We start from the raw sequence: 27,444 nt of genomic DNA, 5'->3' as shown, positions 1-27,444 counted from the left end.
ACGAGAAACTTTAACTAATTCCCAGTTAATAAATGGGGGAGTGGTAAACACGAGGCTAGGACTCGATGCCCGCGTGCCTCAGGCTAGGATAGACTTAAAGCAGTGGTAAATATATATACCGGAATCACAATGAGATGGAAGCTTTCAATCAAACCAAGATTCGTATTAGTGTATAGAGGAATAATTCATTATCCTACGAGTTAACAAATGCCACTACTTTATTGATATACCTCGTATTGTGAGAATTGTCGAGGTTTGGTGTGAATTGTAAATTAGCTGGCCATCAGAACGAACCAAGCATTGGCCTGAGGATTCTACGAATCATGATCCACCCGGTAAGGTTCAGCTCTTCAATTTGTCAATTACTTCAGCCCCACCTGAACGTCTGCTCACGTGACACACTCTTCGAAAGGAAAGTGAGTCGGAGATAGTGTTACTCCGTAGATAAGCTACGGCGGACAGAGCTGCTTTGCCGCGAAGCCAGCTCTAATCTTCGCTCTCCGCAATTCACTACATCTCGCGGACACAACAAATCTGATAGCCGGTTGGATTTACGCGTAGTCACCACCGTTCTCGATGTGCGCTCCTTCATAACGTCCAGTTGTCCGAGCATCGCCGACTATCGACCTGTCCCTCTCGCTCTGTTATCCACAGGAAGATTTGGTCGTTTAATCCTCTCGATTCGCTGCCTTCAATATGCCTCACGCTACCGACCTACCGGCACCCGATGCCGAAGATGCCGACTTCGAGAGTGTTATGCGCCAGATGAACGGCCCCCTCGCAGATGGCGGCATGTCTTTCGATTTCTTACAGCGGGACTTGGAACCTGGCGAGAAAGCAGACGACGCGGTGGACTACGAGGATTTCGATGATGACGAACTTCCTGAAGAGGAGGAGAGGGCACAAGTCCCCGCTGAAAATGGAGAGTTAGCTATGGATGAGGACAAAGGCTTGTTTGAAGCAGAGGAAGAAGATCTCTTCGGGGACCAGGGAGACGAGCCACAACCACAACCAGAAGGTGGCGATGAGCTGGATGACCTCTTTGGTGAGGGACCCGCGTCTCCTGTTCAAGATCATGCCGATGTTACCCGTGATTTGTTCGAGGAGGATGAACAGCCTCAACCTGCGCCGGAGACGATTGAGACACCTGCTCCCGAGCCGGAACCCATGGCCATGGAAGAAGACGAGGATATTTTGGACGACAACGACATAGGTACGGTGGCGGAAGACATGGACCCAGCGGCTCTACGAGCATGGAAGTTACAACAGGCTCTATTTGCCATGTCGACCGTCGGTCCGGACAACCCACCCGCACCACCGGAAAACGTCGAAGAGCTTTTACACTCACTGTTCCCCAAATTTGATCGCAAAACCCTTCCTCGCTTTCTCGAACTCATCCCTCACAAGAAAGCTTTCTTTCTCGGCAAGCAGCCTCCGAAGCCTCCCAAGCCGGTGCTCCCTAGCAAAGTCAACATAGAACTGGCTCAAGATCAGGAGAGGGCTTTTAAATCAGGTGGTCAGGTGCTCAAGCGCTCGTTGGAGTCAGAACATCTGGGGTTAGTGGCCGTTGCTGAGGCTACACCGGAGGAGGAAGAGGAAGAAGAGGTTAAGGAGGATTTCGACCTTGACACCGATACCGATGAGGTGCTGCCGGGGGGTGTTACGTTGAATGATCTTCGTGTCGTTTGTATGGATTGGGATGTCAAGAGTGATATTTCTATCATGGATATTGACGAACCTATTGCTGAAGAGGTGACAGAGGATGCTGAAGATGATTGGCTGCTGGAGAGTACCCGTCCAGTGAAAAAGCGCAAGCTTGGCAGAGACCCGGCGGAATTGATTGCTTTCTCTCATATAGACGTGCCATTGATTGATGATCCCGAGCGAGCAACATCACGCATCGCCCAAAAGGTGACAGTGGACATGAATGATCCTCACATCCTCCTCGACGAACGGGGACCCGAATCTGCGACACAGAAACCGAAGGCTATTGGTGCTCTTAATCGGGATGAAATGGATGTAAATGTCACTCGCCGCCTCACCTCACGCTATAACATATCAAATGATCAAGCATACGACATGCTGAAACAGAACCACCAGAACAAGGTCCGAAGCACCTTGGGCAATGTCACTCTCGAGCACAGTATGCCGGCTCTTCGTTTGCAATGGCCATATTACAAGACCGAGCTTGCCAAAGCGGAGGCTCGATCGTTTCATCGCCCAGCTTTATCTTTCCGGCCCGGCCAGACTTGTTGGTTCAAAAACGCTACGTATATTAAACGCAAGCACCAAAAGGGCAAGGATGTCAAGACTCTGTACAATTCTACCAAGGCATTGTCCCTTGCCGACAACTCCACTGCCTTACTGGTGGAGTATTCTGAGGAGGTCCCCGTCATGCTGTCGAACTTTGGCATGTCTAATCGAATCATTAATTATTACCGTCGGAAAAATATGGACGATCCGACTCGCCCGAAAGCAGAAATTGGTGAAACAGCGGTTCTCCTCCCTCAGGATAAGAGCCCTTTCTCTATTTTTGGTCATGTTGACCCAGGCGAGATTACCCCAGCTATCTCCAACTCGATGTATCGGGCTCCGCTGTTCCAGCATGAGACCAAGCCCACGGATTTCTTAATTATACGCAGTAGCACCGGTTCCGGAGGCAGTGACTATTTTATCAGGAACATTGAAAACCTGTTTGTCGCTGGTCAACAGTTCCCGTCTGTGGATGTTCCTGGCCCCCATTCACGGAAGGTCACCACTGTTGCAAAGAATCGCATGAAGATGCTTGTGTATCGCCTCTTGAAGAAGAGCCCTGATCTGCGGCTTTCCATCAGCGACGTCACCGCTCACATCCCTGGCACCAGCGATATGCAGAACCGCCAGAAGGTCAAGGACTTTCTTCAACACGACAAAGACTCGAAATACTGGGTGCCCCTGGAGCCCGTTCCTGAGCAGGACGTAATTCGCTCGTGGGTTCAGCCCGAGGATGTATGTCTCCTTGAATCGATGCAGGTCGGCCAGCAGCACCTTCATGATACGGGTTATGGCAACGATGCTGAAACAGGAGGTGACGAAGACAATGACGAGGAGACAGAGAGTTTCGAACAGCAGATGGCTCCTTGGAAGGCGACTCGTAATTTCCTTCTGGCATCCCAGGGCAAGGCTATGCTCAAACTCCATGGAGAGGGTGACCCCACTGGTCGTGGCGAGGGCTTCAGTTTCATCAAGACCTCCATGAAAGGAGGTTTCAAGGCCATTGGCGAAAGTGTTGAAGATAAGCTAGATGCCCAGAGACTGAAGGAACTCGGCGGTCACAGTTACAATGTCGCCAGACAACAAAAGTCATACGAAACCTCGATCCGTCGGATCTGGGATGCGCAAAAGGCTAGTCTCTCGTCGACGGTTGAGCACTCAGACGATGACAGTGACATCGACCGGGAATTAGAAGAAGAGTTTAACAAACCTACCCCAAGATCTGAAGCCCCTACACCAGGCCCGGGCCGCCGTGATGACGAAACAACTAGTCAGTTCAGCAAGATGAGCATGCCGGATCAGAGAGGTAAGGTCTTACGCATCGTTCGACAATTCAAGGACGACAAGGGCCAGATATATTCCAAAGAAACCATGGTCTGGGATCCCCGGGTCATCCGCCACTATATACAGCATCGCCATAAGTTGGAAGCTCTAACCACCAAGTAAGTACAACCGACGTGAGATTCACAATATTCCCCTTAAACTAACCACAATCCCAGACTCGAGAATCTTCAACCAACAGGCGATCCAGAAGTAGACGCTCGCAACAAGAAACTGTACGTCATCAACCAGCTCAATTTCCAACCCTAGAAACCACAGCAATAACTGACAAAAATACACAGCCTCGAAGCCGAACTCAGCCGCCTAAACAGAAACAAAGAGCGACGATTCGCTCGCGAGAAACAAAAAGGCGCGACCCGCACATCAGCCGATTCCCCAGCCGACGGAGGCCCCGGCGGCAGCGGCAAAGGTGCAGGCACCCAACGCAAATGCGCTAACTGCGGCCAAGTCGGTCACATCAAGACCAACAAGAAGTGCGTCCCCTCTACAAGCCCCCTCTCTGCTTCTGATAGAGAACCCCTCCCCTTCTTTGCTTCTTCTTTCACTTCCCCTGGACTCGCTTCTGCTCGCCCAAGAGCAAGGAGAAGAACAAGGACCCCAGCTGCAATGCTTCAGATGTCTACCCCAAATCCCGACATGCAAAATGGTCCCCAGACGCAAATGATCCCAAAGGACCCAGTTTTATATCCAGACACAAGTCCGGGTCGAAGTAGCGGAACGCTAACACGCTTGTGACTGAATCAACAGACTCTGTCCCCTCCTCAACGGCACTATGAAACCCGAAGACCGTGTCAGCGATTCTGCCTTCGCTATGGGCGCTCCTCCCGCCATTTAAACCAATCAGTATTGATCTTACTACAACGGATTTGGTGAGGTCACTGCTATCATGTTTTGTTTGTGATACCCTTAAAAACTTATTTTATTCGCATTATCTCTTCTTTTTGAAGACTTCGGTCTGTGATATGGGGGCTTATGATGTGACAATCCCCCGCTATTTACGATACTAAATGCAACGCAGTACATTAATAGAAGGTTAATAAGCATCTGGCCAATTAACTTGAGCCTATGATTTAGGCCTTCGTACGAACTTGTCATTGAGTACAGATATCTAAAAATACATGGTAGCTCAGTGCTTCCTTGGCACGCGCCGTTCGAGTTGCCATTGAAACATATTCACGGACTGCACAGTGACATATACCTCGACTTGTTGAGAGTGCTACAATCCATAGATTTCGGACAGTTGTCCTCGTGATAGGTAGAGTCGGCCTCTTTCGGGAGCGAAGGCCAGTGCAACAGCCTTGGGTCGGCGGTAGGTGTAGCCCACGAAGGCTCCCTCCTTACGCATCCTGAGGACAGTCTTCTGAATCCTCATGTCCCGTAGCATCTTATCCCGCGGTCTTTTCCTATGTTTCTGTTTTTTCGTAGTCTTTGTAGGAGGCTCTGTAGCATCGATTGAGGTGTTCTCGTCAGGGATGGGTCCCCTCTGCTTCTGCTGCGACTCTGCCTGATTCTGTATGGGCTTCGGTTTGTATCCTGTTCCTTCTGGCCCATCGCCGGACCCTTGAGCATCCGTGGTGATGGAAATGTCGTCATTGTCGACCACGCCTCCAGCATCTTCAAAATACCTCGTATCTTCCCAGCTCTTGACTTTTGGAATGAAGGGTGGACTGGACTGGTGGAGCTGTTCCCATATGATACCGCGAAAGAAAGGATGGGCTTTGATATCGGCTGCATCGTTAGGGTACACATAGAAGTTTCGATAACTCCGGCTCCGGGGGTCAATACTGGACAAGAGATGCCTCGCCGTTGATCGTGAATTGAAAACATCATTCTGTCGGTAAGCATCACAAGAAAGCCGATACTCTTTCTCCTGGAGTAGGCGATTCATGAAGTCACTTGCCTCTGTTGAGACAATTCTGTCTGTATGCCTCTCTCCTGGGAAATGTAATGTTTGGTGGTGATGCTACATGAGACGTCAGCAACTTCTTAGGGTTTCTCCAGACACAAGCATACATGAATCTTCCATTTTGTCGTTTCCCGATCTTTTGCAGCAAATGGTGTGAAGCCGTATAGACACTAGATATCTCACATTGAGCACATGAGTTACAAGCAAACATATTGGGACTTGAAGACTCACTTCATACAGTATAATCCCTACACTCCACCAGTCACACCTTCCATCATACAAACTTCCCCGGATAACTTCAGGGGCCATGTATTGGCTAGTACCGACCACACTCCTAGCTAGCCTTCGCATCTGATGTTGATCTCTCCATTCGAGAAGATTCACGGAAGGGGGCATGAAGGTAACTGTGTCGTCGCTATTGTTCAACGGGGCTTGTTCAGCTTTTCTTGTTCGCTCTTCTTTCTGGTCCTCAACATCGCCATCAACTTGAATCCCTAGCCTCTTGACTAAGGAGTATCGGTGCTCGTTGTAGTAAACTTGGTCATGGGCCCAGTGACCATCAAAGGCTAGGCCGAAGTCTGATATTTTCAAATGTCCCGAGGCGGAAATCAAGAAGTTGTCGGGTTTGACGTCCCGATGGATCCAGCAGAGTCTATGTGCCTCCTCAATACACAGTACCATCTCTGCAATATACCATTTCGCGACATCTTCAGGCAGAATGCATCGTCGCATCAACAGGCCTAAGAAGTCCCCGCCGACCATATAGTCCATGATGAGGTATAGATGATTGATATCCTGGAAACTTGCGATTAGAGGAACGATCCAGCGGGATTTTGCAGATGCCACAAGAAAATCCCGTTCAGCTCGCAGGTGGCCCTCTTGACTATTGCGTATCATCGCTGACTTCCGGATGACCTTCATGGCGAAGACGTCCTTTTTTTCTCCAGTCATAACTTTTCGACGATGATTTTCGCTCCCTCGGGCTGCCCTCGCATTGATAAGCTTTGGGCAAGGATGTTTCATCACAGCAGTAGGAGTCTCGCCTGCGTTGTTCTCCCTAACTAAATGAACGACGCCGAAACTCCCTCTACCCAGTTCTTTCAGAACTTCAAACCCGGCAATTGACACAGTCTCATCATGGCAAGCACCGTGGAAGCGCGACTTGAGGACTCTGCATTGGCGAAGATATTCTTGTTCCTGGACAATCCAGTTCTGCCATACTCGGTTCTTCTCCTCCAGTGTCAGAGGCAGTGAATGTATGTATTGTTCGAGTTCTCGCTGCCTTTGCGAGCGTTGATTGATATCAGAGTAGATCGACCTGAAATAGGTTTCGAAAAAGACCTTAGCATTAGCAACAGCCTCCACGGTACGAACTGTGGGTGTCACGCCGGGAGACTCCTCGATCGGAGTAAGCTTTCTCCCTGTGACAGGCCTAAATGTGCCTAATGTCGGCCGCCACCCAACCGTATCATCTTGATAGTGCTCTACTATTTCGTGAAAAATAGATGGTTCTGCCGAGGTTGGAGGCGTTGATTTGGCCCTCAATGGAGAGCCGCTACTGGTAGGCGAGCTTGAAGGGTCGGAACTATCATTAGCACTATCGCCTTGATTATTGAGGTTGGGAATTGTAGCAGCCGGGAATTTAAGGATACGGACGCTTGGTCGTCGACGTAGACGTGAACGACGAATGACAGTTGGATTTCCAAAAGTAGTTGATAATTTGCGCGACACTATGTGTGTGAATGCTGCTGGGGTGGACCGACTCCTCCGCTCCCCAAGACCTTTAGGTCCTCTAGTCTCATATGACTCTGAACTCCGGGACACAGCTCCTGCCTCTCTTTTATCTTTATGCGTTTCTCTCTGCTTATTGGAATGGGCGGATGGTATAAACAATACACTGGAGCTGCGATGGTCGAGAATTGGGGAAGAAGGGGGATGAGCATGGATAGTTTCGACTTCTCTGACAGCCGTATTTCGAGAAGTGTGTATCCCTTGTGCGCAATGAGACTGAAATGACTGAATTGTCTGAGGGTAGTTTGCTGTATGTGAAGGGTGGTCTGGATCAACAGCGCTGGGCGTAGAGCCTAAGCCATAGCTATCAGCTCGCGTGGTGACAGACCATGGGGCAGTACTGCAAATTGATAGCTTACCGTTGGGAAAGCCTCGAAAACCGAGTAAAGATAGTATCCTGGAACTTCTTCTCCCGATACGAACTCGAATTCTATCTCTTCTGACCCGTTGGGCCGCGGAGGCATCAGAAGCTGACTCTGACATCATCGTATAAACCGTACTCTAACACGACAGATAAGATCATCGGCTGGTCGATGCGAGTATCCAATAGATGAGAACTGTCGACGTGTTCAGCTGCTATCATCAGCTTTCTGAGGATTGACCTTCCCAAGGGTTGATTTCTAGCAGTAAAGGAAATAATGTTTGCTCAGCCCTCTATGGTAGTAGCATATGCGTGCATAGTAAAAGATAGTAAGTCTGCCTGATCGAGTAGGGCAAAAGCCACAGTATAAAGTGGTAGTCTTGCAAGAGGCGAAAGAAAGAGAAGTTGAGAGAACATCGGTCACGACGGTTGATGGAGGAAGTCACGACTTACCTGGCACCGATTACCCTACAAAACGCCTTTCTTATACATACCGTGACATAGAGTAAGGTTGAGAATCATAACATTCTCTTTTGCTGCTCTATTGGAGGAAAATACGCAAACTATATGCAATATCCTCATCCCTGCTGAATACATGCACAATAGTGCAAGAAAGAAACAAGTCGGATATCACAATCGAAAGCAAGCATAAATAACATAAGATGAACTAAACTGAAATTTGAAGCCCCTAGAACACCATTTTTTAACAGCATGAAGATAGGAAAGAACAATCCATATGGACAACACTGCCACCGTGATACCCAAACATCAAGCTAATATGCAACCTTATAGATAGAAGTAGCAAACGTCTATTTGATCTCAAGCAGCTTGACATCAAAGATCAACTTAGAGTTGCCGGGGATGCCGGGAAGAGCCTTTTTGCCGTAGGCCAGATGAGGAGGGATCGAAATGCGGCGCTCACCACCAACGGCCATACCAGCAACGCCAATATCCCAGCCCTTGATTACTTCACCCTTGCCGAGCTTGAAGGTGAAAGGCTTGCCCTTCTTGTTGGCTGTAAAGAAGATACGGTTAACAGATGCTTTTATCAAACGCGAAAATCAAGGTGGTCACTCACCATCAAAGACCTTGCCGTCCTCGAGCTTTCCAATGTATCTCATGGCAACAGTGTTGCCGGCCTTGGCGGCAGGTCCCTTTCCAAGCTTCTTGTCATCAATCTTGACGCCCTTAACCTCCTTGACACCAAGGGTGCCGGTGGTCTGCTCGGCAGGCTTCTTGTCCTGGCCGGAGGGGGTAGGGCCCTGCTCAAGGTTCTTAGCGAACTGGACCTTCTTGGCCTCCTTTCCTTCCTTGGCCTCCTTCTTCTGCTCAACAGCAGCTGCATCACCGTTGTTCTTCTTAAGCTTCTTCTGCTGCTTCTTACTCAAGCTTTCCTCGCCGTTGGCCTGCTTCGCGGGCTTCTCCTCATCGGCGGGGGCAGAGCGCTTGTTCTTTCCCTTGGTGTCAACAAGCTTGGGGGGTTCCTCATCGCTGTCAACCTCGGTGATTCTGGGGTTCTCGAGGCCATCAAGTTCATCACTCTCATTGTCATCGTCGCCCATAAGGTCGAGGGCCAACTCGTCCTCATCAGGGGAAAGGTCATAGTCATCCTCATCTTCTTCATCCTCGTCCTCACCGTGGAAATGGGGGTCAATGGGCATGACATAGTTTCCGGTCAAGTAAACAGTGTGGGTACCGGTGACCTTGAAGAAAACACGCTCATCCTCAGAGACGGTGATGTCCAGAGGCTGTTGGAGGTTCTGTGTGGCATCATTGTTAATACAGCACGGAGCGCCAGTAAAGGCAATGATCGTACCTTCTCCGTATCCAGGGTGCAGACGACCATCTCATCGAGTTCCAGGCCCTCATCTTCCTCGTCATCTTCGTCGGAATCAGTAGCGGGGCCCTTGCCCTTGACGAGCTTGGAGATAGCAGCCTTCAGATCGAACTCTCCATCCTCATCCTCATCCTCATCCTCGTCATCCTCGTCCATGGCTTCCTCCATTTCCTTGAGAGCGGCGAGCTCCTTGAGCTTGCGAGCCTTCTCCTTGTCACTAGGACCGCCATTGGGTTCCTCATCATCGGATTCTTCATCAGAGTCCACATCCTCGTAGTCGTCATCCGAGTCGTCCTCAAGATCCAGGCCGGGGGGAGCGCGCACGATCCTGAGGGTGGCTCTGGGGCGCTGGTTAGTATCGTGTCCATCGAAGTCAGGTTCCTCATCAGGATCGATGGCAGCCATGCTCACACGGAACTATCGCAAAGCAATTAGACTCAATCTTCAATGATTTAATGCTTATGAGGCACCATCTGACTTACCATGGCCGCAGCATCTGGCACTGCGGGAATAAGGGCACCTCCAGCAGGCACCTTAAGAGCATAAACGGCGACAGGTTGGACAGACATGATGGGCGAAAATCCAAAGATAGTACGAGTATGAAGGAGGAAGAGGAAAGGTGAAAGGAAGGTAGAGGTAAGAGGTAAGGAAAAACAAACAGAAGCAATGAGAGAAGGGACGAGAAGAGACGAACGAATCCTGAGGAAAAGTTTTGATTGATACCGTCAACTAGTCTTAACTGCGGATCCTCCGAAGGGAGCATAAGTGGATCCGCTTTTTTTTTTTTTTTTTCTTTTACTTTTCAGACCTTTGAAAACCCAGTCACCAATCAGAAGGCTCACCGCCTCCATCCCCCCCATTCTGCCTCCACTGACCGCCTGGTAGCTCACCGCATCACATGACTTCGTTCCGCTCGTCACGAAGCTCAGCCGCCACCGCGTGTCTGGTCCAAAGTTCTCTCGTCGCCTTCGTTTCTTGTCCATAAATTGCTGACGCTGTGGGTCAGTATCATGAGAACCGGTCTCTAGCCCATCATGGGCTCTTTGCTTGACGCAAACTCTAGCACCGTGCGCAAGCGGATTGCAAACCGTACGTTCGTTGACCCTCTTCAAGGCTATGATGTCAGTGATTTTAACTTGCTACTTTCTAGACACCTTTGACAATGAAGAAGGCGAAGAATATGGGGCTTCGGCCTTTGGGGGGCATCGTGATTATATGCGTCGCAAGAAAATCAAGTTACAGAATTTAGATGCCGAGATTCGTTCCTCGGTATCGGATTGCCCCCCAATCTTTCGCGGCGTGGTTGCGCACGTAAATGGTTACACTCAACCGTCTCTGCAGGACCTTCATCGCCTAATTGTAAGCCATGGCGGCGGTTTCCTCCAGTATCTCGACGGCAAGACGGCGGCCACCCATATCATCGCAAGCTCTCTCACGCCAAAGAAGCGAGAGGAGTTTCGAAGATATCGTATTGTAAAACCAGCATGGGTGGTGGAAAGTATTAAAGCCGGACGCATACTTCCCTGGGATTCTTTCAGGGTGGTGGACGAGGGCTACGCTCAGAAAGTTCTCAAATTCGACAATGGCCGTATTCTCAGTCAGACGAATTGCCCGCCTTCGAGCTACAAAGATCAAGCATTTCCAAGTCCGTACACCTCTCGAGCAAAGGAGCTAGACATAGTGGACGATGTTAATATGCAGCCATCGGTATCTATCGCTGAGCCGCATAGCGCTGCTGGTTCGTCGCTCAAAGCTACGTCTCAGTCGGATTACGGCGACTTCCCAAGTTTCAGCTCTACAGACGAGACGAACAAAATCCCCCTTCCAGAAGAGCCTCAGAAAGACCAAGCACGAGATCACGAGTCAAGATTAAGCGATACGGCCCGTAACCCTAGTCGTAGCATGTCACCAAAATCTAAAGCAATCGTAAAGCCTGCCTCATCCCCCTCTCCTGCCAAGCCGGACATGTCATCCGAAGCATACAATGCGCAACTTTTATCAGATCCACGCATGAGGAACTCAAGCGTTGTCAATCCAGATTTTCTTCAGCAATTCTATAAGGAATCTCGTTTGCATCACCTATCTACGTGGAAAGCTGAGCTGAAGGCCCAGCTTCAAGCAGCAACGAAGGAGAAATTGCAATCTCAACCGGCGAAGAAGAAAAGTGCTCCTGGCGCAAGACGATATATTATGCACGTGGATTTTGACTGCTTCTTTGCGGCTGTATCCACTTTAAGAAATCCGGGTTATGAAGGAAAGCCAGTTGCTGTTGCGCACGGCACCGGCTCTGGCTCAGAAATTGCAAGTTGCAACTATGCAGCTCGTGCACATGGGGTTAAGAATGGGATGTGGATGAAGGGAGCTCTACAGGCGTGTCCTGATTTAAAGGTGTTGCCTTATGATTTCCCTGCATATGAAGAGGCAAGTCAGAAATTTTACAGTGCCATCCTTTCCCTAGACGGAATTGTGCAAAGTGTGAGTATTGACGAAGCACTCATTGATGTCACTACTCAGTGCTTGGAGGCTGGTGGATCAGATGGCAGGGGTATCTCAGAGGGTTCGCTTTATCGGGAACAAGCAAAGGCAGACGAGATAGCCCAGAGCCTGCGGGAGGCTGTGAAGCACAAAACAGGCTGTGCTGTATCGATTGGAATCGGTGGGAACATTCTACAGGCAAAGGTTGCATTGCGCAAAGCAAAGCCCGCTGGACAATTCCAACTCAAACCCGACGCTGTTCTAGACTTTATCGGGGGCCTGACAGTCCAAGACCTACCGGGTGTTGGGCACAGTCTGGGAGGCAAACTTGAAGAACTCGGTGTTAAGCTTGTGAAGGACGTGAGGGAACTTACGCGTGAAAAACTTACTTCTACGCTTGGGCCGAAGCTTGGAGCGAAGATCTGGGATTATGCTCGGGGAATCGACCGCACAGAAGTTGGGAGTGAGGTAATGAGGAAATCTGTCTCTGCCGAGGTCAACTGGGGTATTCGTTTCGTCAACCAAGCTCAAGCCGACGATTTTGTGCAATCTCTGTGCGAAGAATTACACCGGAGACTCGTTGAAAACCTAGTTAAAGGCAAGCAGTTGACCCTAAAGGTCATGAGAAGGGCAGCGGATGCACCCCTGGAGCCAGTCAAACATTTAGGCCATGGGAAGTGTGATGTATTCAACAAGAGTGTGATACTTGGGGTAGCCACCAATGCAGCAGAAACGCTGGGGAAAGAGGCTGTTTCTATGCTAAGAAGTCTTGCCATCACGCCCGGCGATCTCAGAGGTCTAGGGGTTCAAATGACTAAACTGGAACCTCTTAAACCTGGGAACATGGGAAATCTCGACAATAGCCAACAACAGCTGAACTTCAAGACATCTCCCGCTCGCAGAAACATCCACAAAAGCCACGATCCAGATGACTTGGCCAGTCCTCGCAAAGGAGAGACTGATTCCGTCATCCATAGGCCGTCTTTGAACGACCGCAATCACAAACCACTAAATATATCGGGAACTCAGTTTATAATGCCATCCCAGCCTGACCCGAAAGTTGTTGCTGAACTTCCAAATGACATTCGATCGAAACTTATATCGCAAGCGAAGCCACCTTGCCCTCCGAGTCGGCGTGCACACCCTTTCGATGGCACAACACTCCCTCCTCAATCCCAGCTAGATCCAGATGCTTTAGCTGCTTTACCAGACGATGTGCGAGCTGAAGTCCTGGGTTACTATGATCAGTCCTCAAGGACCAATGGCCCGCAAACTACAGCCTCAGTAGCACCAGCTACCTCGACCTCCCGCCCCTCTTCGTCTGGCTCACTCAAATTGAAGAAGCCGACGACGCCGACGAAGAGAAAGCGCGGTCGCCCAAGTACTAAAGCAGTCGGCAACCTACGACTCACTCATTCAAGTTTCGCCGTCCCGAGATCTACTACACCCACCCCTAATCTTGATGAGGACCCCCCTAAAAGGCAAGAATCCCCTTCAGTGGAACAGAATGGTGTATCCGAGGAGTTCCTTGCAGCACTACCCGAGGACATCCGTCGTGAAGTACTTGAAGAGCAGAAAAGATCTCGGATGCTACAGCGTCCCGGTAGCGCCGCCCAGAGAATACAGAATAAGCCATCGGCTTCTGAACCTTCTGCGCCACAAAAGCGCCTCTGTCTACCACCTTTGCCCGAGAGGCCCACCTTCACCTCCCAAAAACTCTCCAACTTGTCTGATTTGCGGGATGCTGTCAGCGCCTGGCACGCAACCTTCGCCGATGATGGACCCTTCGACGAGGACGTAGAATCACTCGCTCGGTACGTGAAACGTGTCGTCATCGATGAGAAGGACGTCGACAAGGCTGTGTCGGTTGTTCGCTGGCTGATGTGGCTAGTCGAAGATGCCAAAGATGAGATTAGCGAGCCGCCCGATGGACAAGGTTCCCCGGTGGGCTTGGCCCGTGGCTCCCAGAGTACAATCGCATGGGATGGTGCGTTGAAGTTACTCCAAGAGAATATCCTCGCGGGATTGGCGGAAAGAGGCTTACCTCCTGTGGAATTCTCGTAACCTGCTCATGTATATATATTTCTAAGGCTGTATTTATATGGCAACGCCCGTTACGCTGATATATCCTTGACGACATGGAGTTTTGGTGCAAAGCATGGGTTACGGTGTTTTTAGAAAAGCCACAATTACCTATTTTATCTTCCACAGGCCCAATATCCTTGGTGTATAAATGACTTTCCCGTTATATAACGTATTGAATGTAAATCCCAAATGATCACAACTCATCCCACTCAGTTGAATGAAGCACTCTGGAACACGACTCTTCCAAATCTAATATTTATAACATGAAACTCAAGCACCAGCGCACCGGTTCACCTCATCCGGTTAGTCCAGATCCATAGCCCCAAGTCTACCTATATACACCATAAATCTCATACCACCATGACTACATATATATATGAAAGTCTAACAACCACCACAATCCACCCATGGAATCTTCTATTCAATCACCTCCTCTCAATTAACCGAACACTATCACCGAAGAACCTACACACATATCTGAGAAAAATAAAATAAAAACAAAAACAAAGCACAAATGCCCCCCTACCCGCGAACCTGCACCACAGACTCAGACCCCACCAGCGCTCCCTGCGAGAAACCAACCAGCGCTTTCCTAACAGCCGGCATCCCGGCCATAATCCTGGGAACGTAAGTATCGACCCTAGAATCCTCAAATACATGGGGACAATTGTTGGGACAGAAAAGCTTATAGGAATAGGGTTCTGTTAGTTGGGATTACAGTGTGTTGTGTTTTCTTTCGACGACGGAATGCGTTTGATGATCGGGTGGATGGGGAGGAGAGGAGGTTGGGATTGGGGTATTATCGGGCTGGAGGGAGGGAGTTTTTGATGGATAAGAGGTTGGGACTGGGGGGTGTAGTGGGGAGAGGGGATGGTGGGTTGAAGTAGGGGTTTGGGCTTGGTTATAAAGGTTAGGTTGTGTGGTTCTTGGGTCTTTTGTATATTTCTTGCCTATATAGACTGGTCTTGCTTTGCTTGGTTGGAATGTGTATAGTATGTGCGCTTGCTTAGGGGATCCCTTCGGATTAGGCCAAGCAGAAGATGTTAACGAGGACGTACGTGCTGAGCAAAGCCCAGTATCAAGTAGAGACATAGTCATTGAAGAAGTGACCCTCACTGTCTCGGCCATGGATCGCATATCCTTTCACCTGGTTCATCAGGAAAAAATGCTCCTGCTCATCAGAGTCTGCGTAGACAGGTTGCATTGTGTAAATTCTGCGGCCACGTTTTGTTTCCGTGTGTAATACATTCACGATCCGCGAGAAGGATGGTAGTGACCCTACTGTGTCCTCCCGCAGAGTATCTGTGCCCTGTAAACGCGGAAGGAAGTCATCTTTGAGGTAAACCATGACCTCCTCAGTTGGCCAACGCAAGGCTAGCAAGATCAATACCCAGCTAATGTTGATGTTGTAGACACTGTCGCAGAAACAGCTTGCCGGGTTGTAACCTTTTGCGATACCAAGGATCATCTTTACATAATCGGTCACATGGAGATTGCTTTCGATTTCCTGTTGGTAGAGTAGACTTTGGAGAAGCTCCCCGTCGCAGTAGATATGCGTGAGAGCATATATGGCGTGGAAGATGGCGTCTTCACATTGATCGAATCTGATTGGATTTATACCGGGGATATTGAGAAAGGAGTGCATATTGTGGGGCCTCGACCCTCTTAATTTTGAAAGCATCGTGTCGAGCGGTTCGTAGCTCGAATCGGAGATGACGGATTCATTTCGCTCCTCTAATTCTTTCAGGTATATAAAGATATCTGGTCCTTCGGTTGTTTCAGGTAATATGGAAGTATCCGCTGGCTGCATGGGGGCATCTAGGAATTGATTATAGACCTTGCCCGCCACGATATTCCAGGTCTCATGATCATACTGCATACAGTGAGTCAGAATAAGACGCGTCGTCATCGATACAGCTCTGGTCATATTTATATATATGATCTCTTGTGGCTGAGCTATTCCGTCGAATAGTCTCTGAAAGTACCTCCCTGTCGCAGGTTCAATATCGAACGAAGTGAGCGGACTCAGCAAGAATAGAGTCCGTATCCCGAGAAAAGCACCAGCTCGCAGAAGAGTTCGACCATAGTGTGACTCCATTAGAACATCCTGGTGCAGCTTGAGCAAGTTCTCGAGCCCGGAAACATGGCAACAGACACCCCAGAGTGTCCCTACTTCTAATTCGAAGAGAACCAGATGTATGACTGCGGCGAGCACATTCTCTATATCCGTAGGATGAGATCGGATCTGCTGGACCGCGGAGATAAATCGACTAAGCGCTTCAGAAAAGTGCTGCAAACGAGGTTTCCGTAGCGGTGACAGTTGTGGTGCGCTTTCGATGGATGCCAGTCGGGCAGCGGAGAGGGCGATGGCAGCCTCACGAAGACCAGACAGTTCTGTCATCCTGGAGGCAACCGCTCGGACGCTTTCCGGCAACATGCTCATCAATTCTTGTGTGAAGTAGGATAAATACAGTTGCTCAGTAGTCTTGCCTATAGGGCTGTCCTGTAAAGATATTTGCTCCTTCTCATTTAGCGGCGAAGCAGGCTCCAGGATGGTATATGAAAACAAGCAGTCCTCTGCGCGTGAACTGCAACCATTAAGCCCCTGCCAACCACCATGTCGCACAGGCTTAGATGGTCCATCTATGGTGATCACATCATATTTCGACCGGTCACCCTCCAAGGCTTTCGACCCTATGCTTTTATTCGTATCCACGGAACGAAACCGTAGCGGCGTCTTCTGGAACCAGCACATAGCCCCTGTACGAGCACATCGGATACATTGTGGCCGAGCTTCATCGCACTGGAAACTAATAGTATCAGTAAGTGCACCTGCGTCTGAAATTGGCGGTGATCCCATCTACCTTGCGCTTTTTCTGTCGACAAGGAACGCAACCGTTTCTGCTTCTGCTAATGTTGGTTTTCCGGGGCCGTCGGGGTAGCGGCGCGTACATCGTATAGCATGCAATCATCCAAGAGGGATTCCCCCAATCGAAATGCTCTTAGGGAATTGCAGACATAATTTCAGGCATTTAGATGAGATGGAAGTATAGGAGAGTTACTTTCAAGTAGTAGAAAAGAGAAAACCAACTAAACCCAAACGGGTCAACGAGTGCGCTAGCGGCAACCTTAATCGAGTTAGTCTTCAAACAGGATTTCTAAATATAAAAGGAGATAAATGTAGATACATTATGGAAAATAGAAAAATCAGATCAAATCAATTCTTCAGAGACCAGCATTCCTTCCGGAAATACTCTATCATTTTTCCCACAAGCTCCCGATCCAGAGGCCTTGCATCTGCCAAAGTATTTGACACTTCCCTTGCCCGTTCAGTATGCCAGTTGAACGACCGTCGTGGCTTATCGGTGTCATACTTGCTTGCGAAGAAATCAACAAGCTTGATAGGCGGGTTGGCGACGGGGTCCGGGTTCGATGTTCTCAAGCGGTGGATCCAGTCTCGTTGCTCTAGCTCCTCGAACTCCAGACCTGCCTCGCGAACATAGGGGAGGAGGTCCTTTGTCCAGTGGAACGGGTGATGGCTGACGATGTTGAAGACAAGCTCTGCGTCGGGCTTGGAGATCGCCGTGCTGGATAGGGAAATGTCAGTGACAGTGCCCGCAACTGTGTCCACTGGGAGCCACAGAGGTGACTCGTTGAGTTTCGGGAGTGCCCCGATAGTTGTTGCGGCTTGTAGCATGAGTGGGATGGCCTCTGTTGAGTTCCAGACACCGTGGTCTTGGTCACCAATCACCTGGCCGATTCGGAGTACTCTCGCACAGATGCCCGCTTGTTGTGCGGCGTTCATGCATATGTGTTCGCTTACGAGCTTTGATTGGGCGTAGCCCATGTTTTGGGCATATGAGAGTTTCTTAGGGAGTGCTTCGGAAATGTCGTCCTCGACCGTACCCACCACTGAGCTGATTGAAGAACAGAAGTTAAATGAGGCTGGTGCTGGTCGTTGGGCCTTGAGACATAGGTCTAGGAGATTCTTGAGACCTCCGATGCTGTCCTTCTCGAAGCTGCTGAGGTGCATGTTGAAGTTTACAGACCAGGCGCAATGAATGACATCAGTGATCTCCGAGGTCAAGGTACTGTAGGTTGTAGCATCTAGTCCCAAAGTCGCCTGAGATAGGTCGGATGGAAGAGCAACGATTTTCTGTTTGGCAACGTCCGTAAGGCCATCAAACACGCGGCGACTGCGCATGGATTGGAGTACCCGACTGTAGCCTTCGATTGGTGAGCCGGCGCGGACAAGACAGTAGATCTTCTGCACCTCTGGACGGACAGAAAGCTTCCTGACTACGTGAGCTCCTAATGAACCTGTAGCACCTGTGATAACCTGCATTGTGTTAGTTTCGATTCTTCGGGAGCTGGTTTAGAGAACCTACAATATATCTCCCGTCTAAGCCATTCGACATTGGAACGTGTTTCTGGAAGTCGCTATACTTCGATATCAATTCGGCCATTTGATCTTCGACAGACTGAACATCAGTTGTAGCTCCTGAGTGAAGGGAATCAAGGTGGAGAGCCAAAGACCCGATTGTAGGATGCTCAAACGCCACATTCAGGCCAAGCTTTTGGCCGTTAGTATTGAGCGTTTTCATGAGGATAGATCGAAGCTGGGTAGCCTGGAGGGAGTCCATTCCAAGGGCAAAGAAGTCGGCATCTTCCGTCAGTTCATCTTCCTTTCTGTGCGCAAGAATGTCACGTAACTGATCCTTGAGGAAGGCCTTGAGCTCGGTTTCGGATAGGACAAGCGATCCACTCATGGCATCCTCCGCCTCATATGCTTCTTCGATCAGATTGCTGAATTCTTTGTAGAATCTTTGTCGGATAATGGTTCCCTTGTCCGTGCGCGGGTAAGGTGTATCTTCCGGTAACACGCGGACCATGCTTTTCGAGAGCTGTCCGTACGCTGGCATTGCTTCATGTGCCGCCTCGACGGCGGGCCAGATACTCTCAATAAGTTCCTGATCAGGCATGGAGGCAGTCCCAGGCGCACGAACAACCGCCAGCCCGATGCTAGCCTTGCCTGCTCCGAAAACAATAGCCTCGGAGATTGTATTGAGCTGTCTGACCCTTCCTTCCATATCAAGGGGGTTAACCTTTTCTCCGTTGACGAGGACAATCGTGTCATCTAGCCGGGCGTAATACTTATACGCTTCCAGGGTCGGATGCTTCACGAACAGATCCTTGGTGGCATAGGACCCATCTGGTCGATTGGAAATGACCTTCGAAGGCCAACCGTCGAGGCAAATCAGTTCAAATATCCCCGGGTAGCGCTCCTCAAATCGCAGATATTTCTTTACTGCCTCGGAAGGCCTTAGGTAGTCCCATTCTTTATCCTCCCGCGGCCTGAAGGAGGTCATCAGCTGACCAGTTTCCGTTCTACAGTCCAAGTTAGCCAAAGGTCAACCATTATATCTACGTATACGTACGATCCGTAGTGACTTATAAGGTTAACGTTGTTCTCAACAAGAAGGTTTCCCAACGAGTCCGGGCACGCAGATCCTCCGAACATAACCGCCTTGAACTGTGCAAGAGCAGCAATACCCTCCTCTGTCTCGGCGAGCAATTTCAAGGCGTACGGTACTCCATAGAAGATCTCGAGAGGATGCGCTTGCATAATATCCAGCAGGTGCTGCCGGGTGAGCGGAAGTTCAGCGTTGTAGAGATAGAGCCTCTTTGATGAGTAGATTGTCCGGAACAGTACACTGATTCCATGATTATGGTAGAGTGGTAAAGTTATGAATCCAGACATATTCATATGACCGGAATAGTTCCTGACGGCCGCTGCTTGAGTCTGGTAGATCGGTTTTGGGAGACCAGTTGAGCCACTGGAGTGAATGATCCACGCCAGGTGTTTGGATTCGGCCACAGGATCTAGCCAGGGAACCATGTTCGTATCGACGTTCCCCTCTGGAATCGGGTAATTGAAGAATTCCTGTGTTGGGATCACCTCAACTTGCAGATCCGGGAGCCGCTGCTTGAGCTCCTCGGCTGTGGCTTTAAAAGATTCATGGATGAAAACATGGCGCGAGTTTGTTCTTTCCAACAATGACACGTAAGCTTCGATAGAGATCCGGGTTGAGAGAAGCAGTCCGGTGTGTCCCAGCTTCGCCACTGCGAGGAGCATAACAAGGTAGCTGAGGTCGGAGGTTCCCAATAGTGAAACAACTGTTGGGGTGTCTCTCGAGGAAGCCCGAGACGGGACCTTAGCAGCTATGGCTCCAGCGACCCGAAAGGAGAAGATGTCTAGTTGGCGCAAAGGGTAGTCCACATATTCAATGCCGGTCCTTGGATAACATATCACGGGTTGTTCTGAACCAAGAGATGCACGGCTTCGGACGAGCTCGTCGACTGTGAGTGGTACCCGATCCGGATCATGGTTGAAACTCGCATTTTTCAATATCGGCTTAGGCAACGGTGTGCTATGGGGGGCAGTTGCAGTAATCATCTTTGATACATTCGTCACTGGAGACTCCAGCGGGTTGTAGAAGGTATCCTCGTTCGCACCAAGCATTACACAGGTAGCTGAAGATGGAGTGGAAACGCATGGCTTAAGTAGGTTTCAATCAAGGTACAACTGCGGAAAACAGCCGATTCCATCATAGGTTCCGGTTCTTAGGATAGGCTTCATTTTGGTGCTGCCGGAAAATGCCCAAAGCGCTCGGACATTTATCCGGCGGTATATGGTGGCAAGCGTCAATAGCCATACTCCCATAGTTTAAGTACGTAGATCATGCAGCAAAGCCCGTTAGTTCATCGACGCTCGGATACGATACTTATGTCGGGATAACGGTCTTTATCTAGAGTGGTTGCATATATCCAGTCACGCGACCACTGCGGCGGCTTGATGTCAGCACCTATAGAAACCACTAGAGATATACCAAGTTGGAGATTAAATGGCATTCTATTTTCTGTATATTATTGATCTCACACACCACTTATAGATCGTAAAAAAAACCAGGAAATTAGGAAATTAGGAAATAGTTAAGAACTACAGTTTAGTCGCTGGACACTGGCTCTATCAATCAACAGAGGTCAGGAACTGCCAGAGGTTTAGCAATCATATCGTTCGTGTCGTGAAATCGCTCAGTGAAATAATCCTCACTTCTTCATGGTACGTATGTTTCCAAGTTACCTTATAATTCATAATTCAATGTTAGCTTTCCTTTCTTTTCGTCTTTTTCTTTTCTCACATTGATGAAACAATAAATGCCCACCCTCTCAGGCCAATTACCTTGTTACTATGTGCCTAGTCTCTCTATAAATGTCACGCGACAGAAGATTTATATCACAGCTTCAGGAACTTCTGCACATATTTCGTTAGATAGTACGTTGATGATTCAAGCCAAGCTATATACAGTTGTTAGATCTGCCCTGTACTTCGGCATCCATAGATCTAGCAAGAAAGAACTCGACTGTGTAAAGGCCAAACTTTCGTTTTAGGGTCTTTAATGGATCATGTCTTCAAAATGATACCAATGACACTATGTATACATTAGCTAGCAAAGACTATAAATGATAGGCTTCGGGCTTATTTTTTGAACTGTGACCCGATGATCACAGACCCAGGTTCGAGGGCTCTGCTGAAAGGTTGGAGAATGCCTATGTAACTGTCAGTTATGTGCTGAGGTATAGGAACATCGAAGTGTAGTAAAAGTGGAAACGCACCCAGGAGTCTAACTGAGTCCACCAATTCAGCCCTTCCAAATTATCCAGAAGTCCAAAGTCCTCGCCAAAATCAAATGTTTCTTCCACTGTGTCCGGAGGTGCAAAGGTTTCTGGGTTATTTGCAGAGCGAGAAGCCGACGGGAGCGGTTGTGGGATATCTGCTTGGTTTGCAGTTTTTTGGACCATAGAGGCTTGACCTTGGATAACTGTAGTGGCAAGCGGCTGTGAAGTATTTGCAGGAGCATCCGAACGTAGATATGAACCGGTCTGTCTACGTGCCTCCAATCTAAGTTCCCCCAGAATGATGCTATAGCGACGGCTTGGGCAGTTCTTGCGGGTAGCCTCCGCAAGATGTTGCTGACAAGCCTCGGCGAGGTTGAATAATGAACACAAGTATGTTTTATCCTCCATACTCCGCGAGGCATCGGGATACGAGGATAGCTGACATTGTTGGATGGTATATATATACACCACCGTGATGGCGCAGAAGCACACGTAGTGAGTGAACCAGAAGGACCGGATCAGGACGCCTTGCTTCCCAAGGGTATCCACTATCCTCATGACGTCTTCGGCAGCCCCTATACATTTGTGCACATGGTTTGTTACCGTGGAATGTGAGACCGGCGGCCTGCGACTGAGGTCCGTGAAATCATTCAGGAGAAATAACCTGGTGGCGTGGATAATCGAATGCGAGTATGCGAGTTGTAAAACTTGGCTTTGCCTACAAAGAGGTGGGATGAGACTTGTGGCACGAACACTGTTGAATAAAGGTGGTGCGGCCCTTTTCCATTCCTCTAACTCCGAAGTGAGCCGTACAGCTACTTCGAGAGGTGGCTCTCGTGATCGAGGATTGATCGTGTATAGTTGTCGGGAAACTTCACCGAGTATGCGGCCTAGTCTACAAACAAGGAGGTGAGCTGCAAGCTCAGGATGAGACACTCAGGGGAGGACAAACCGGTAGTGGAGGACGGATGCGATCATCATACAGTCAGGAGACCCTGTCCTTCGGCGTGCATCGTCCTGCGACATATCTTCGTCATTGACCTCGTCCGGAAGTTCCTGGTCATGATCTTCTTCGTGGATTAGCCTCGGCCTCCCGAACATGACACTGAGGTATTTATCCAGAGTGTAAGTACTCCAGAAGATCCGTTTACGGATTTCACGATCCAAGTACGTATTGCCATTCTTCGACGACTTCGCAGGGTATCTTCGGTGCAGCCCCAAGGCCGTCACAAGTTGCAGCGCAGTCCCAAAAGCGTACCAACATTCGTTGGCTCGGGATGATGAAAGCAGGTAGAGGCATTGACCTAACCTCGCTTGAACCGATTCTAGCCGGGGAGGTCCTGACTCTAGGGACAGCAGATATTTTGAAGCAGCGTACCATCGCTCGCTACAAGTGTTCAGTATTTCTTTGGGAATGTGTGAAAGCGCCAGTATACGTGCTTACCTTCCGTTCCAAACGTCGATATCATTTTCTGGTTTCAGTTCTTCATGCAGCGAACTTACAGCGAAGATTATGAGGAGAATAGCTGTTCGAGCTACCATTGGGCCAGTGGGTGGATTCAGAGAAGAAATATTGCTTTCATACACTTGCTTCAGCCAACCCTCCACAGTTCCTCTATGTAAAAAACGGTATGTGACCATCGAGAAGTCGAAATATATCTCAACCAGCTCTCGGGCCCGCTCAATAGAGGGAAGGGTAAAGCCAGCTTCCCGGTCGTCTGAGTAGGGTCTATCGCCAAACATGAATACCGACGTACTTTTCGAAGACGACTCCTTCTGCAAGTCACCTGGAACCGCCTCTATCTCGTCCTGGTGCAGGCGACGCCAAACACGGTTTAGGAAGGAGACCCCCGACGCCGGTCCAAGGTAATTGCCCTCGAAATCAGTGACCACGGGGTCGGGTGAGTTACGACCTGAGACCTCAGCACCATTCTTGGGTTGCTGCCGCGAACCAGCAGCACCCCGGGAATAGCTCCTCCTCGACCGCTGAGAAGAAAAGCTCCGATTAGTATATGTTGGCGAGAGAACATGATCTTGGTTTGCGTAGTCAGCTGCTACCGATGGGGGCGCTGGTAGAGGCTCTGGAGGAAGGCCTCTAGAGTACGCGGCATTGTATTCGCAAGGAAGCGAGAGTCTCGTACATCTCATACACGGAAGTGTTCCAGTACACCGGGTCTTTTTCTCCTTGCAGTGATCACAGGCTCTCGTGATTTTCTGTCTCGCATTGCTTGGCTTGGGCGTTAATGATGACTCAGATGCCTTCCTTTTCTGCCCCGGATGAAAGCTTCCGCTCGGCCCCAGACCCGTAGCTCTAGCATGATAAGCATTTCCGAGCGACGGCTGCGCATCTGCCCTAATGAGACTGGTCGCCATCGGATCGGTAGGAGGCTCGTCACTTAGAAGCTACTACTAAAGGTTGCATGAGTAATAGCCCCGCCCTGCCCCTGTCTTTCCTTTTTTCCGCCTGTTCAAGCTGAACGTGAGAAAGTGGAATGGCAGTTTTCATCAGGAGAAATTTCCGGGGATTGAACGGATTTTGTTGACGTGCGGGGGTCTGGAACTAAAGTATACTTAAGTGACTCCACAGTCCGGCAAAGAGTATCCGGGGCCGAAGCGGTTCACTTCCGAAGTATCTATACAAATGCATCACAGAGCTATTTTCTCAAGAATATGTAAATTGACGATCATTCACTGAGGGAGGGAACATGGCAAGCGCGACTCTGAGGCCTGCCCCGCTCGTAGACTCTATCGAGAGGGGCACCGAAGATTAATTGACGGTGGTAATAATGTAAAGTGGGAAAGATCGGAAACAAGACAAGCCGGTTATCTGCCGGTCACCTGGTTGGCTTAGTCACCCATTGGCGGGTCCCATGACGAGGAGGATATGAGAATATGAGAGCGATTTCTTTCCACGGTTCCCAACTGCAACAGAAGGGGTAGCCATACGCCAAAAAAGAATGTTACGAGGCCAACAACCCGCGAGTACCGGCCCTGAAAGCCCCGGAAATATACATAATCGAAAACCCCGAAGGGAACACCGCTGCGGTTATAACGGCCTACCGTATTAGCAGAGCCCGGTCAAGTTCCCTCCAGGGACACAGCGTCTGGCGGAATTAGCTGACCGTGAGTAGCATGCCTATAACTTCTGCGATTAGTGCGTCCTGCCCTGAGATTCGTGTCAGCGCTCCCGGGAGGGATCGATTACAGACCACCAAGCTAAGGTATGCACTGGTATGGTCATCAATTGCCCAACATTGGCTCGTGGGCGGAATCACAGCATGAACAGGTCCAATATTTGGGGTAGGGTCGATTGAAACTGAAGTATGATCAAGTTAACTGCCAGGTGGAAGAGGGTCAGGCAAACCGTATGTGCACTGACCTGATGGTTGATGCTTAGCCTGCGAGGACAACCGCTGCCAGTTTGGACCATATGTTGGTCTCTATCTAAGACCGACTAATCCTCTATTCGATACTGGGATTGCACTCGGAGAAGGAACATAGCGGGCTGGTTTTCAATTTCTCGAGACTAATGCGTGGAGCGAGAACAGGATCCAAATTCATCGCTGTCACAAGAGATAAAGCAAGAAAGGAAAATAAACATCATCGCCCGTGAAGTAAGGGCTGATGTTGTGTCCTCCCAAACTCTGATCGGCAATCCTTGATTTGCTGAATACAAGGTTCACAACAGTGGGCTCACCAGCCGATAAGACGGCCAACCTGCGTTCCTGCCGCAGAGGGTGTCATAGCAGACAGAATGAAACTAGGGCCCTTTAATCTGGTATCTTGTAATTCTGATCTGGAAAATACGAATCGCGCGGTTTGTGTATGGGCTTAAAGTTCTCCTTGGACATGGCTCTGATTTGCCGAAAACCGCGGAGAGGACAAGGGAGGTTATTCGAAGAAAGGCGATCGAAGGAGACAGGCGGAGAGAGTATAAAATAAAGTAGTCAATAGCTTCAGAAGAATGCGAAATAAGCTTCCCAGGGTTCTTTCCGTCCTTTTGTATCTTTTTATATAGGGATCAAGCCTTGCGCAGCAGTGATCTGCAGGATTCTTAAGCAAACAAGTTCGGCGCTCGAATGACCAGTCCAACGACAACAGGTTGTGATTATAAAGATGTAGAGGGGGATCAATCACGGTATAACGATGTCTGGTCGTTATGGATGCTCGATTCCTCGGTTTGACGCAGAACCAATAACCTTGGTTAAGACCAGCTTTCCGGGGTCAAGTCTTTCGATGTATCGTCGGTCTCTGTTCCCTGCCCCAGGCCGTCTGGCATATCGTCCTCCCCTTTCGCGTCCCGCTTCAGAAACCCTCGGACAACAGCACGAATTTCGTCGTGAGATGCACCCGACCGAATAACGGCAACAATCGCTTCCACATCCGTCCCCTCGCCGTGCCGAATCGCCTTCAGCAGCTGCTCCACAAACCCGCGATAATATCGTAATTCTTCCTGAGCACGTCTGGCCGCGACCTTACGCCGCTTGTCCGCAAACTCATCGATAACACAGTCACGTCTATGGAGCGCACATTCCGTGCAGGGAGGGCCGGTGGTATCAGCGCTGCACTATAGCAAAATAACATTGAGATTAGAGCCTAGTAGAAAAATAACGAGAGTTCATATGGAGGGAATCAGTAACAAGCCAGAGGCCAGCCGAGCTAGCAGCATAGCGAAGGCGATAACGAATAATATCACCTCAAGACAATCAAACGAAAAGATAGGTACCTTTGTTCGACGTCTTTTGCATTCTGTGCAAGCTGCGGATGCTCTCCTTATCTTGACCTCTTCAACTCCACCTCCCGGAGGAGCAGGCGGCGGCGGCAGAGGACCTGGAAGCGTTCGCGGTGCAATGGGGCGAAATGGTCTGGTTGACCCTTGTTGGGCCATGGTCTATAAGAGGGTATATTGATTAAGAAAAGGAAGACCAAGTCAATGACAAAAGACGAAAACAGAATTGAGATGAGGGAACCTAGAAAAGTCCCTGGTGAGGTTCTCGATAGAACTTCTTATTACATGCTTCTCACGAGGAGGTGCATCTATCCTAAGGAGGTCGACCAGATCATACTCAACCAAAGGAATCATGGGCGAACTGTTAAACACTAAGGCAGATCCTTCTGCAGTGCTTGCATTGACTGCCAGAGGCTATCAGCCACCAGAGGAACTAAGGTGGGCGGGTGGGTGGACGCTGCACCAGGAGAAAGGCGAAAAATAAAAATAAAGATAAAGATAAAATGGCAACTAGAACAAAAAGGAAACAGAAAATAAAAGAAAGCAATAGTTAACAGCTCGCACGGGGGACTGCGTACGGGCCGTTCCCAAAAGATAACCGACAGTTTCCAGGTACAACGAAGGGACACCGCACGTAGAAACAACCATTAGGCTCTGAAAATTCCCGACCAGGACTGCGATACGCTTCGTGAAATGGTATAGTGACTGGATCCCTGGTTGGGTCCTTAGGATGACGGAGCCATCGAATTATGTAACCGAGGGCCCGACGCCATGGTTGAACAACCATTGGGATACCATGTTGGGTTTTCGTTCACGTCGGTTGTAGACAGTAGTCCGGAGTAATACTGGTCAAAGTAGTCCTACCTGATTCTGTACCGCACCGTCTGCTGGACGCTCTTTCATTGGCTCTATTTCATCTCTCACCTTGAATCCTTCTCCGTTCATCATCGCCCGAGGGGATTTCAATGCAGATCGCGCAAAATCCT

At 49.5% G+C, this 27,444-nt stretch overlaps 8 protein-coding genes across 8 annotated transcripts; 2 read left to right on the top strand and 6 right to left on the bottom strand.

Annotated features, from left to right (window-relative positions):
* Window positions 1-696: 696 nt before the first annotated feature.
* F9C07_2277059 (putative transcription factor TFIID complex 145 kDa subunit) lies at window positions 697-4,414 on the top strand (the record flags this gene model as incomplete). The annotated part of the gene is made up of 3 exons (XM_071510224.1): window positions 697-3,695; window positions 3,753-3,809; window positions 3,876-4,414. The coding sequence occupies 3 exons, from the start codon at window positions 697-699 to the stop codon at window positions 4,327-4,329; spliced, it is 3,510 nt and encodes a 1,169-aa protein (XP_071363614.1). The 3' UTR covers window positions 4,330-4,414.
* A 396-nt stretch (window positions 4,415-4,810) lies between these two features.
* Window positions 4,811-7,777, bottom strand: F9C07_9879 (kinase-like domain-containing protein; the record flags this gene model as incomplete). Its single annotated transcript, XM_071511954.1, has 3 exons — window positions 4,811-5,557; window positions 5,608-5,670; window positions 5,732-7,777. 3 exons carry the CDS (start codon window positions 7,775-7,777, stop codon window positions 4,811-4,813), a joined length of 2,856 nt encoding a protein of 951 aa, XP_071363613.1.
* Window positions 7,778-8,461: 684 nt separating this feature from the next.
* Window positions 8,462-10,058, bottom strand: F9C07_2099375 (FKBP-type peptidyl-prolyl cis-trans isomerase; the record flags this gene model as incomplete). The annotated part of the gene is made up of 4 exons (XM_041284564.1): window positions 8,462-8,667; window positions 8,731-9,412; window positions 9,469-9,906; window positions 9,972-10,058. The coding sequence occupies 4 exons, from the start codon at window positions 10,056-10,058 to the stop codon at window positions 8,462-8,464; spliced, it is 1,413 nt and encodes a 470-aa protein (XP_041142311.1).
* A 465-nt stretch (window positions 10,059-10,523) lies between these two features.
* Window positions 10,524-14,028, top strand: F9C07_9877 (putative DNA damage repair protein Mus42; the record flags this gene model as incomplete). The annotated part of the gene is made up of 2 exons (XM_041289347.1): window positions 10,524-10,578; window positions 10,640-14,028. The coding sequence occupies 2 exons, from the start codon at window positions 10,524-10,526 to the stop codon at window positions 14,026-14,028; spliced, it is 3,444 nt and encodes a 1,147-aa protein (XP_041142310.1).
* Window positions 14,029-14,501: 473 nt separating this feature from the next.
* Window positions 14,502-17,088, bottom strand: F9C07_1193547 (uncharacterized protein). The gene has a single exon (XM_071507732.1). The coding sequence runs from the start codon at window positions 16,907-16,909 to the stop codon at window positions 15,128-15,130; it is 1,782 nt and encodes a 593-aa protein (XP_071363612.1). The 5' UTR covers window positions 16,910-17,088; the 3' UTR covers window positions 14,502-15,127.
* Window positions 17,089-17,266: 178 nt separating this feature from the next.
* F9C07_9875 (putative NRPS-like enzyme) lies at window positions 17,267-20,572 on the bottom strand (the record flags this gene model as incomplete). The annotated part of the gene is made up of 3 exons (XM_041284563.2): window positions 17,267-18,388; window positions 18,438-19,437; window positions 19,488-20,572. 3 exons carry the CDS (start codon window positions 20,570-20,572, stop codon window positions 17,267-17,269), a joined length of 3,207 nt encoding a protein of 1,068 aa, XP_041142309.2.
* A 472-nt stretch (window positions 20,573-21,044) lies between these two features.
* F9C07_1192511 (fungal-specific transcription factor domain-containing protein) lies at window positions 21,045-25,017 on the bottom strand. Its single transcript, XM_041289336.2, has 5 exons — window positions 23,174-25,017; window positions 22,682-23,116; window positions 21,727-22,624; window positions 21,293-21,660; window positions 21,045-21,193 (listed from the first exon to the last, which is right to left on the bottom strand). Exons 1-4 carry the CDS (start codon window positions 24,100-24,102, stop codon window positions 21,616-21,618), a joined length of 2,307 nt encoding a protein of 768 aa, XP_041142308.1. The 5' UTR covers window positions 24,103-25,017; the 3' UTR covers window positions 21,045-21,193; window positions 21,293-21,615.
* Window positions 25,018-25,933: 916 nt separating this feature from the next.
* F9C07_9873 (putative C6 transcription factor) lies at window positions 25,934-26,617 on the bottom strand (the record flags this gene model as incomplete). Its single annotated transcript, XM_071511953.1, has 2 exons — window positions 25,934-26,296; window positions 26,456-26,617. The coding sequence occupies 2 exons, from the start codon at window positions 26,615-26,617 to the stop codon at window positions 25,934-25,936; spliced, it is 525 nt and encodes a 174-aa protein (XP_071363611.1).
* Between the last annotated feature and the right edge of the window lie 827 nt (window positions 26,618-27,444).

The sequence above is a fragment of the Aspergillus flavus genome, chromosome 2 (genome assembly GCF_009017415.1).
Source record: "Aspergillus flavus chromosome 2, complete sequence".
NCBI lineage: Eukaryota > Fungi > Ascomycota > Eurotiomycetes > Eurotiales > Aspergillaceae > Aspergillus > Aspergillus flavus.
This window is presented reverse-complemented; position numbering and strand designations above follow the sequence as displayed.